Source organism: Orbicella franksi, chromosome 12 (assembly GCF_964199315.1).
Source record: "Orbicella franksi chromosome 12, jaOrbFran1.1, whole genome shotgun sequence".
Taxonomy (NCBI): Eukaryota; Metazoa; Cnidaria; class Anthozoa; order Scleractinia; family Merulinidae; genus Orbicella; species Orbicella franksi.
The window spans coordinates 10903762-10916261 of record NC_138156.1 but is presented as its reverse complement, the minus strand read 5'-3'; the positions used below and the strand labels follow the sequence as shown (position 1 = coordinate 10916261).

The 12500-nt window shown below is 38.6% G+C and overlaps 2 protein-coding genes across 2 annotated transcripts in view; one reads left to right on the top strand and one right to left on the bottom strand.

The window, feature by feature from the left end:
* The window catches only part of LOC145464141 (melanocortin receptor 5-like), a 2291-nt gene extending 543 nt beyond the window's left edge, over positions 1-1748 (bottom strand). Inside the window, exon 1 of the mRNA XM_081447957.1 lies at positions 1-1748. This exon is cut by the window's left edge and continues 543 nt beyond it. Coding sequence (XP_081304083.1) covers positions 1-381 — 381 coding nt within the window. The 5' untranslated portion in view covers positions 382-1748.
* A 4148-nt stretch (positions 1749-5896) lies between these two features.
* Positions 5897-11610, top strand: LOC145464142 (histamine H2 receptor-like). The gene has a single exon (XM_081447958.1). It carries the CDS (start codon positions 10675-10677, stop codon positions 11590-11592), a length of 918 nt encoding a protein of 305 aa, XP_081304084.1. The 5' UTR covers positions 5897-10674; the 3' UTR covers positions 11593-11610.
* The last annotated feature ends 890 nt before the right edge of the window (positions 11611-12500 follow it).

Genomic DNA, 12500 nt, shown 5'->3' with positions numbered 1-12500 from the left:
AAGTCTGTCCACGCTAATTGCGGCCGACGTTAAGATAGATACTCCACAAAAAATCCAGCTTTGGGCAACACGAACTCGGCTTATCATAAATATCTCGTTCATCTTTATCAAGGGAGACATAATGAGGGTTGCATATAGTGGTTGCACGATAAGGCCAACTCCAAGATCAGTGACCGCCAGACATCGAAAGAGAAGTTTGGTCGGAGGATGAACAGAAGTGGCTTTACGTAGAGAAACGGGAATCAGAGTATTTCCCAGACATGCAGTGATGGATAGAAAAATGTCGAAGGCTGAAATATATGCAAGTGTTCCTAGTATTGATGCGCTGAGTACTTGGTTCAGTCTGCTTGTGAAATTGCCGTCACCATTAATGTTCGCCATTGTTCTTGGTGGTGAAAATTGAAGTTATTATGGAACGCATCTAATCAGTTGTTGAAAAACGTAGCCTTGGTCATCTTGCAGCCTCCTATCTCACTGAGAATTTAATATGTCGCTTATGACACAACCAATTGAGCGTCATAGCTGTTTTGCGCGACTGGGTGTATATAATTATAATGTTTAAAAACATTACGGGAGACTAATTGGATTACGAAGTCATATTTGTGCTGAAAAGAGATCGTCAGGATAGATACGCCAGTTGCTTTGAGTTATTTGTCAACATTGCCTCGCGTTAATTTCCACAATGTTAAAGAAATGAAAAGATTAATCGAGATTGTGCGCTATTTTCGCCTGTCGAGAGAGTATGAGATAATGGGTAAAAAGAACCTCATGTAAGTGAGAACGAACAACTTCGGTACCCCACAGGTGAAGGAAACAAAGGGGCGCATTTTGAGTTATGGTTTATCAATTAATATAACAGTTGAAAATAAGTGGAACCACGCCTTACGATCACCTCGTTATTACGGCCATTTCTTTGTCCCGGCGAAAGGCCCACACATCTTCTTATCAGAAAACCTCGTTAATGCGGCTACCCCGTTGCTATGGCCAACAGCGACATTCTCAAATCCCAACCTTTATAATCCTCTATCATTTTAGCCCGCTTATACGGCAGCTTAAACTAGTTATGCTAAGAAAAGATAAGATAAGATAAGATAAGATAAGATAAGATAAGATAAGATAAGATAAGATAAGATAAGATAAGATAAGATAAGATAAGATAAGAACTTTATTAACGTGTCGAAGTCGCTAGCATACAATGTTTACTAATTGGAGACACCTAACTACGATTACTTATCTAATAATTAATAAAATATGAAATACATGTACGTATGTAAGTGTTTTAAAATTTATATGTAAAACAAGCAATGAGTCATGCAGTAAGATCAAGTGTTTTCCCAGTTGTTAATATTTCATACATTGATTCAAGTATCATTTTTTTTTTGGTTAAATTCAGTATATCTGCATTTTGAATGCTTATTAGAGAACAGTTGCTTGGAAGTGGAATCATATCATGATATATGTGTTAAGAGGTCACTCGATTTAGATCAGTCATGAGGTTTGACCCTTCGACGATCGATGGTACGGCCACCCTGTTAACACGGTCAAATTTTCATGGGCCGGTGGTGAACGTACTAACGGTTTTCACCATATTCCAACGACGGCTCCACAAGTAGGAGCGATTAATGGTAACGAGATCATATTAATTTGTTGATGAATCATGTTTTAATTTCTTGAAAACACCGAAACAACAGGCTTCAGAGGAATGCTGTAACCCTTGTTCTGCGGCGTCTTTCACCATTCTGGACTCTACCGCCACAAAGTGTCAGGTAAAATTAAAGAAGCTATGTACATCAATTGGGAAAAAGCCTGCTTTAAATCAGCTAATTCATCATGTTAATTTGTCTCTTTCATTTTATTATATTTTTTTGCACGTTATTTTTGTATTTGCCTGTTCTTTTGTTTTCGATTCCACGTATTTTATTCATGTTATGTAAGTTATTTTAGGTAACACCTATTCTACAAAACCTGTATATTTATATCAACTTGTATTTGAATCTTATAGAGTAATTACAATAACGAGTAATAACTCGAGTAGATTATTAACGTTCTAGAATAACAAAGTTTCGTTTCAATGATAAAAATCAGTTTGAGATGTTTAAGTTACTTCACGGCCGCCGTGTTGGTGCCCATTTGGATGGGCACCAACATGGCGTCTCCATACAAAGCTCTGTGAATTTGGGTGAAGCACTTCTCCGAATTACGCACGAATGAACTGCAGGACCTAAATCTTGGCGGGATTGTTTATATATCAATCATCTATCATATCCCACGTTCATGACTTATTTATTGAGGGGCTACGATTTTTGTGTGGGATACCTGTGGTATGCCACACTATTGTCATCGGCTCGTGTCCGTTAATGCAAAAGAGTTATATATCCCACACATGTACTCTTTGCGTACCTATTTTTATTTTGGATGACATGACGGTGAAAACCAGGACCATAATCTTGCTTCGTTTTTTTTGAGACGTTAGCACTCCAAATAATCCTTGTTGAGATACACTTCGAAACAGTCTGTTATTCAGTTCGCCAAATGTTAGAAGCTGGATGCGCGATATAGTGGGCGCCAATGGCGTGCGTGAGCCTCACAAACGCGTACAATGGGCGACACGAGAAGAAAACGAACGTGTTTTCCCCAGTCTCACTAGTAGTGAGCTCCTTTGAGCACGCTCTTTCCAGATTCTTTCCCACTCGTGTTTAAATACCAGTTGACTTCCAAGCTAATGGCTCATCAGGATGTCCATGGTTTCTGCAGCATGAAGCTCTTAGAGGATAACTACCCCCACCCCCCTCCTGGATGGGTTGCAAGTTCATTGCAGGGTTAACCCCTTAATCTTTAGTTGGACTTAGATCCTGTCCCTCATGGACGCAAGCGAAAACAGAACGTTTCGGCACGAAGAAGGGATGCAACCCCACATTTCATTTTTTATTATCATTATTATTATTATTATTATTATTATTATTATTATTATTATTATTATTATTATCGTCCTCACGTAATGCTTGCTTAGAGTCGTTAGGGCCGAGACCATACCATGGTCCTGGGGACCTAGGGGATAGCTAGTTTTTAACTTGATAGCACCCTCCTCAAAATGTGTGCTGTACCTAGCAAGGTTATCTTTTGTAGTTCACTGATACTTAATTGGCCGGGAATTCTTCCAAGATAAGTTTCTAGTCCCTTTTTGATAGCTCCAAGTGCTCCAATGATAGCTGGTATCGTTTCCGTTCTCATGCCCACATTCGGCTTGTTTCGATTTCCAAGTCCTTATATTTTGGATAGTTTTTCAGTGACTATCACGGATGTGTTTCTGTCTGATGGTACTGCCATGTCAATAAATTTACAGGTTTTCGTTTTGTGGTCTTTAATCACTAGATCGGGTCTGGTGGCTGTTATTTTCCTGTCTGTGTATATTGGCGTGTCCCACAATATCGTGATATCCTCGTTTTCTGTAACTGTTTCCGGCTCATGGTCATACCACTTTTCTGATGTCTTTATATTATTGTTGTGACAGACTTTCCAATGTATATACGCGGATGCTTTATTGTGTCTTTAGGTATATTCTGTTTTCGCAAGTTCAGGACACCCAGACACGATATGGTCAATTGTTTCGTCGTATTTGTTACACATCCTGCATAGGGGGCTAGTACCGTCTTTGATAATGCTGGCGTGGTATGATCTGGTAGCTAGGCTTTGGTCTTGGGCTGCGATTATGAATCCTTCCGTTTCTGCCTTCAGTCCACTGCTTTTGAGCCACTGGTTGGTTTTGTGGTGGTCAACATCTGCTTCCTTTATTCTCTTTGGGTATCTTCCATGTAGGGCTTTGTCCTCCCACTGCTTTGTTAATTTTTCTTGGGTCTTATTTCGTGCCATTTGTTTGGTTCTCTTTGCATATTTGGTAGTTGTTTCTTCTGCTTGTTTATCTGGTATTGTTAGGTCTAGTTCTTGTTTGAATTGTTCTGCTTGCCTTTGTATAGAGTACAATTTCTTTCTGCCATCATGTTCTTGCACTAGTTCGATTAGGGCATCATCAGTGTTCTTTAGGTATGTATCGAGCCCTATCGTGGTTGTTTTGTAAGAGGCTTCTAATTGGATAAGACCCCTACCACCAGCATTATTATCAGTATTATTATGATGATGATGATAGTAGTATTAGTATTAGTTGTAGTAACCATGATATCATGATTAGATACGGAAACATGTTTTACAGGTTTAACAGACATCAAATTATGTAAATATTATAGCATTTTGTAAAGCGTAGCTCTAGTTTTTGTCACAATAAACACTCCTCATTAGTATTATTATTATTATTATTATTATTATTATTATTATTATTATATTTATTATGTAAGAACTGCAGTGGCTTGGTATTCTTCCCCTGTATATTTAAAAGTGGTGCAATCTCGTGTCCACGTTCTTTTCCACCTGAATACTCCATCAAGCGTCTGAAACCCTGGGGCCGAGGTAAGTGATTGTACAAATTTGGTTCAAAAATGAGCAAGGGATAAGCGCAACTTATTCCTATCGCTTCTCGTGAAAGTTAAGACACGCTTGCTAGTCAACTTCAACTTCAACTAAACTTAATTTTGCAGTTACATTTTGAAATAACAATATTAACATAAAAAAAAAAAAAGAAAAAAAGATGGATATATAACAATTAAAGGTGAAAATAGTATATAGTTTCTGCCTCAGTGGAGGCTAATAGAACCGCGAGGTTCTGGATTCGTTCTGGATTCCCCATCCTTTCCATTTGTCTAATGGCATACTTGATACAATTTAAACCGTTGTCAGGAAAAAAAAACAATTAGTTTTCAAATATAACAGGCGCATCATTCTCATGACTCACGTTTGTTTCTTTTACAAACAGCTTGGCCGCCCTCGGTTTGAGCAAATAATCATCGAGTCCCCGTCCAATCTACAGCGTAGCGTGGACGGAAGACATTTGATGTGTTTTCAGAGTGAAGCCTCCGTTGTCAAATTTCTCCGGAGACTTGATGTGCCGCTCAGTTGACTATCACTCACAAAGGACGAGGGAAACTTGTCTAATGGTTTTTTGTTGACGAAATAAAGGAGTCATGTCAGAAACATGCCCTTTTTGTCATAACTACTTAGACTGACTCAGAAAAAATAAAAATTGCGGAGCAAGTTTTGAAATGCACGTAGAAACTTAATGCTCCACTACATTAGTACAAGCTATGTACATTTTAACAAAAGACGTGCCATAACGTAAATATGGTAGACTGAAAAAGAAATATGAAACTGGCTTGATGTTCATTTTATTTTTCACGGACCACCCGGCCACCCTCGGTTTCAGCTTATAATCATGGAAGCGCCGCTAAGTCGTTCACACATTACGAGGCGAATTGTGTAATTGCCCTCAGTTGACACAGTGAAGGATTAACTTCAGAAACATACAATTTTTAGCACAACAGCATTAAGGGCACCTGTACGTGCGTTATCGTGTTCTCTAAAAAAAACGCATCAAAACCTTTTCTAAGAAACATTTAAGCTTTTGTAATTTAATTTTTTTTTTAAAGCCATAAGTATCTTTTATAGGGGATGTTTAAAAAATAGGTTTATCAAATTTGGTAAGATGACAAGCTATTTTCAGCTGCTGCCTGCAGTTTAATCCAAAAAACACTTGCGAAATAAAAGTTAAATATAACACATTTCGCCGCCAAATATACTAGAACCCCCCACACCTTACCGTCTTTGTTTTACCTCTACTATTCAACTTTCGATCTTTTGTAACATTTTAATTTCAATTCTTTCTAATCTAACAACTCGAAATGCTTCTTGTTAATCTTCAGGCTAGCTACTTACCCATCACTTTACAGCATGGACAAATAAATGACTTCATAATGTAAAAATGGCCAACTGACAACTTCAAAAGACCAAATCAACCGAACCCTTATAATTGAAAAAGTAAATTAACGGCGGCGTAAATGAAAACGGTTATAAGGAGAAACTGGATGTGTTATAAGCGACATATGAAGTATCAGCTTGATATAGAGCTGGAAACTGACCAAGGTTTTTTGTCAACTAACAACGATCTTTAATTACAGCGACTTCGATTTTCTGACCACCTAAGAAAACAATGGCAAACTTTACTGGAGATGGAAACTTTACATACAAACCGGACCAAGTATTCAGTCAACCACAAGCAGGCATACTAACTTTTATTTCAGCTTTGAACTTTTTCCTGTCCGTCACCGCATCTCTGGGCAATGCTCTGATTCTTCGTAAAGTCTCTTCTATTCATCCTCCGACAAAACTTTTCTTTCGATGTCTGGCGGTCTCTGATCTTTGCGTTGGAATTATTGTTCAACCACTACACGCAGCCGATATTATCTCTGATATAAAATATATACACGTGAATGTTTTTTATTATATCTCCAAAGTGGTCTGGGCTTTAAGCATGCTTTTATGTGGTGTGTCTGTCTTGACATCGACCGCAATTAGTGTGGACAGACTTCTCGCCCTGTTGTTGGGACTGAGATACAAACATGTCGTAACATTAAGGCGCGTTCGTTTTGTTATAACGTGTTTTTGGTTGATTTGCACTTCAGCTGGAACGATCAGGCTTTGGTCACAAGGCATCGCCACCAGATTAACCTCAGTTGTCTTCGCACTTTCAGTGGTAATCTCCATCTACTGTTACACGAGGATCCACCTCAAACTGCGACGTCAGCAAGGCCAAGTGCAAAACCAGGTCAACCAAGGAGAAGTGAGAGGAAGAAATATTCAAATGAACATAGCAAGCTACAGAAGAACCGTTTCTACCGTTTTCTGGGTACAGCTGGCATTAGTTGCCTGCTATATTCCGTGGGCCATTATGATCGTGCTACATGAGAATGGTATAAGAAGTTATCTGGTTCGGAAAGCCGCAGTAACTCTGGTTTTATTGAACTCATCTCTCAATCCGATCCTGTATTGTTGGAAGATCACAGAGGTCAAGCAAGCAGTGAAAGACACAATCAAACAGCTTAACTATTTTTAAGAAATTAGCAAAATTAGCTCTAAAGGTCGACATAACTTCGCAAGGTAAAATGATGCCGTGTAAAAATAGAGAAAAGGAATTCATGAAATGGCCATATTCACTCCTTGCATTGCTCAACATTACCGCTTTATAGTTCAGATCCAAAGAATCTTTAAACTGACAGTTAAATGATGTATAGAAGAGCAATAAAGAAGTAAAAGAACGCCGACAGGAAACCAAGCTTTTTAATTTGGGGCGGACTGAAAAAGAACCTGGAAAATTTATTCTGAGGAAAGTTTTTGTCCGAAGACTCTGACGTTGTACAAGCGTTGCGGAAATTGGGATGTTCGTCGGAAAAATTCAATTAAACTTCTAATAGACGCTAATTTTGGCAAAGCAAAAGCTTTTTTGAGCCCTAAAAGATACCATTCTAAAAGCACAGAGAAATATGACTTAAGTGGGGCTAATGACGATGGTGATAAATACACACACATCAAATGCTAAAAAAAGGAGAGATTTTATGTCAGAACACCCGTCAGATCACCCAGATCTATCCAAACTGATTCCCAGAGTCTTTGTTCCCCTTTACCAGCGGTCGGAAAACGAGAGTTCTGGGAGCAACCATTTCAGGCATGCGCCATAGATGCAGACTGCGCAGTGAAACTGGATGGGCAGAATCACCAGAGTTCGGTTATTTCAAAATGGTTGCTCCCAGAGCTCTCGTTTTCCGACCACTGGTCAAGGGGAACGAAGACTCTGGGAACGAGATTGAGATCTATCTAAAACGTGAACACAGAATGACAGGCAACCCTCACAAAATACCTTGGCAAAAGAAATACATTTGAATTTTTGCCTTAACCGAATGAGACCGAAATCCTAAATCTCCACACATTAACGTAACCAGCGTCACAGTGCTCATAAATTTGTTTCCCAACGAAAATTCCATTTAGAATCGCACTCGAGTCCGCCATATGATGATAGGTTGAATTCATCGACGATTCTCACTTTCAACACAAAAGTAGACTGCCAACGCACAAGGATTTCTTTTAAGCATGAGGCTTTTAAGGAGTCTTAAAAGTGAGACTTTTATGGAGTCTTAAGAGTAAGGATTTTACGGAATCTTAAAGGGGGAGTTTTACGGAGTCCTATTGGTAAGACTTTTTTGGCGTCTTAAAAATGAGACTCTCACGGACTCTTAAAAGTGAAGCTTTTACGGAGTCTTAAAAATGGGACTCTTTGGACCCTTTAAAGTAAGGCTTTTAAGGAGTCTTATTGGTAAGACTTTTAAGGCTTCTTAAAAATGGGACTGTTAGGGACTCTTTGACCAAAGTGAGACTTTTCTGACGGACTCTTAAAACTGGGACTTTTACTTTGTCTTAACAATAGGACTCTTAAGGACTCTTAAAGTGAGACTTTTACGGAGTCTTAAAAGTGAGACTTTTTGAAACTTTCTAGAATAAAGAGCAAACAGTGGATTCCAAATCACTTTTTATGTAGGTAACAAGACAGCTATGCTTTCTTCTCTCTAATTGTTTGTTAGGAAGAGATTGAATTTGTTTCCCCTGACCAATTAAGACCTTGCAAGAGTAAAGCATTAACTTGGAAAATAGTATATTTTCCAAGCTGTAGGTATGGTGGGACATTCATTCGCCCTTCATTCTCTCCTTTGCTCCTTCGTGCGCTTCTTGTTAGACTTTTTTTGTGATTCCGCGGACTAATTTAAAGGCTTTCGCAGTTGCAGCGAACTATAGTTATTCAACGTGGAGGTGAAACGATTTCTTCCCCGTGTGATTAGTTCTAATTTAAATTGGCAATGCTTTTCATTTGTTCTTTGCATTTCCGACGCAAGCACTCAGTACCTCACTGCAGAAATAATCTACAATGAGGAGATTTTCGCATGAGCGTGTCTATCTATTGAAGCCGTTGGCGCACTTTCCGAAGATGTCCGCTTAATACAGGTTTGACTTTACTCGACTACCGAAAACAAAGATATTGAAAATCGCAAAATTGATGAACTTTATGAATTTTCGAATCAGATTTAACCTGTGATTAAAATTTTTAGACGGGAAACGGACAGGAGAATTGAGGATAATTCGAACGATACGCTTCGCCACTGCAAATAAATATGGCCATGGCGAAGTGATATGAACAGAAAAGTCGATGGGAGTTTTGCAGACACAGATGCCCCCTTGTTCACGTGTCCAATACTAACTTAGCTGTTAGCTTTGGGTTGGATCAGGACTCTGGAGTGGTGCTTTCTTTGTGGTGACGTCTCGGATTATTTGCAACCTACTAATTACAAAGTTTTCTTATCACTGATGGTCAACCCGCCATAGATATACGGGCATTAAGTCTCCTCGAGTGAATGGAAAGCCAGTTATTGCATTATTTGCAAATTTTTGTTTCTTTACCGAGGTCTATTGCTTCCAAAAACCATGACAGTGGCTGCAGCATTGTTCAAGATCCATTTAATTAGTGAAAAATTATTCAATCATCAATTATTTATTACAAATAAAATTTTGACCTTGCGGCATGAGTTGGGCATTTCTTCGGAAAAGGGTGCAGTGCATTCTTCCGGAAATCTTCACTGTTGCGACTTGTACAATGAGCTAACCCCACCGTGGAGCATTTTGCAATTTTTTTTTTCGGAAACAAGTACGGCAAATGCCTGATAAATTGCCCGGGGATAAGCGGCATTGAAATTGACAGAGCCATTAAGAGCTCACTTACAACAACACAACTGACAAAAAAAAAAAGTTTAATTAGCAAAACAAGTCATCTCAGTCCAATCTGTGGAAATATAAATTTCAGACCTTAGTACAATGCAATCAAAAGTTTATAACCTTCTCAGAGTAAAACATTCTAAAAAATTTAAATTTTAAGTTTTTACTTCCTTTTCAGATGTTTTAATCTGAAGCCGCTGTCATTCTTTCAGGTGAAGTGCTCTATTTAGGCTTTTAGGCGGGTAATTAGCCTATTAAATATATTTGGTAATTAAAACCAATATGCAAATTCAGTGATTTGTTATTGCTTCCGGTGGAGCTTGAAAAAACCACCTCAAAACCTCCTTGTTTAGCTTACTCGGCACTAAAGAATGCAATTCAGGCTTTTTAATAATCTGTTTTAGGGTAAATTAAGAAAAAAGTTCACTTTATTTGGTAAGATGACAAACTATTTTCAGCTGCTGCTTGTGGTCTAGTCCAATTATGTTCAGTTGTGTATTTAAAATGCACTTTCCCAGCTAAATTAGCCGGAACTTGAAAATCATGTACCTATTCTTTGCCTTAACCTTTGTTCTACCGGCACTATTCGATCGGTTTTCGCTTTTAACTTGCAGCTTATCATAGTTCTTTCACAATCCAGCAGCTTGCACTTCCTTTTTCTTAAACTTTTAGTTTATAATTAAAACAATATCGACTTATAATCCCAAGCAATTGACATGTCTATCTCTTTAATAAATAATGTTAGTTACCTAGTCAAATGAACAAATTTAATGAAATATAAACAAACGGCCCTTTAAAAATTGCCATCAAATTAACAAATTGCCTAAAACAGTTTTTAAGAACAACTGGTTGTGATATCAGCGACATATGAAATTCTTAGCCTGATATTACGCAGCAAGCTTTTCCGAGGTTTTCTGTCAAGTAGCATTTTTTTTTCTTTTGCAGCAACTTCAATTTTCTGATCACCCAACAACAATGGCGAACATTACTGAAGATGGAAACTTCAAAACCAAACTATACTCGCCAATATTTATGGAATTACCATTTGGCATAGTTGAATTTTTTTCAGCTTTGAACATTTTTCTATCCATCACCGCATCTCTAGGCAATGCTTTGATCCTTATTGCTCTTCATAATGTGTCGATTTATCCTCCGACCAAACTATTCTTTCGATGTCTGGCGGTCACTGATCTTTGTGTTGGACTTATTGTACAACCACTCTATGCAACCTTCCTCCTTTACCATATAACCGAGGAGAACGAGAACTTTGCTTACTATGTCTCCGAAATTTATAACGTTCTTAGTTGGATTTTGTGTGGAATATCTCTGTTCACGTCGACCGCAATTAGTGTGGACAGACTTCTCGCCCTTGTGTTGGGACTGAGATACAGACATGTCGTAACATTAAGGCGAGTTCGTGTAGTCATAATTTTGTTCTGGCTTATCGGTGCTTCGGTTGGATCGATTCGCTTTTCGAGAAGCGGTGTCATCTTCATATTAGCCTCTATTATCGTTCCCCTTTCTCTGGTGACTTCGATATTTTGTTACACCAGAATCTACTTCAGAGTGCGACATCAACAAGCCCAAGTAAACAACCACGTCGCTCAAGGACGAGCCAACGGAGGAGGGATTCCGCTGAACATAGCAAGATACAAAAAGTCCGTTTCTAGTATTTCGTGGGTGCAGCTTGCATTGGTTGCCTGCTATGTTCCGTTTGGCATTGTGCTTGCGCTATATGTCTGTGGCACAGGAAATGACGTGGCTTGGGTAGCTACTTTAACATTAGTCTACTTCAACTCATCGCTAAACCCGATCCTGTATTGTTGGAAGATCAGAGAAGTGAGAAAAGCAGTGAAAGACACATTAAGACAGCTTTTATTACTGATTAATTAATATTAGCTGTATAGATCGAAAGTTGCAAAGTAAAATAGCGCAGTACAATATAGAAATAACGATAGAGTCACAGAGAGAAAGAGGACTTAAAATAATTAATTCATTACTCACCGCAATACTCCATTAACATAACAATTTAATTAAGTAGTCAAGGAACAACATTTAGGTGGCATTAGTAGAAACCAAATAGGAACAAGATGGTTTCTTTACTTAATAATTGGCAGATTAGAACGAAATTGGACACATTCGGCGAAAGATACGCCAACAGGCCCTGAAAAGCGAAATATTAACTTTGCCTAAGCTATAATTTATATACTTTATCATGCTAAGCCACTGTTTAGAAAGCTCCAATAAACCTACTACAGTCGAACCTCCGGTTGCGACCACCTCTCGTAAGCGACCATCTCTCCTCAACAACCAGTTTTCCAAACTACCAAATGTTTTCTAGTCAAATCACTATACTATATTCGGAACCTCTTGTAGGCGACCACCTCTCGTGAGCGGCCGCGACCACTTTTAGAGCTAAAAGTTTGAAAATTTCTAGGGTTCTTAACCTCTCGTAAGCGACCATTTGACAGATAATACAGGCGGAAATTGGATAATAAGGTGTTGTAACATCGAATTCCTGGATAGTACAAGGGAAGGAAATTTCTCAATGCGAAGTACCGGACATTTTTTCTCAAAATTGGCTTTTCACATGGGGTAAAGCCTGGTTTTCAATAGCGACGCAAGCACAAGCGCAAGCACAAACGCAAGCAATAGGGATGACCCAAGTGAAAATGAAGTTGGACGCAAACACATTGAAGCACAAGCAAAATAATCCGAACATTCCGAACTGTTTAGTCGCGAGGTAATCTTTATCCAGTGTTTTCACCGGCCAAACATATCCACGTGTGGTAAATATCCTT

Excerpts from the sequence above, each read along its gene's own strand:
- LOC145464142 (XM_081447958.1), top strand. The coding sequence starts at position 10,675 with ATGGCGAACATTACTGAAGATGGAAACTTCAAAACCAAACTATACTCG.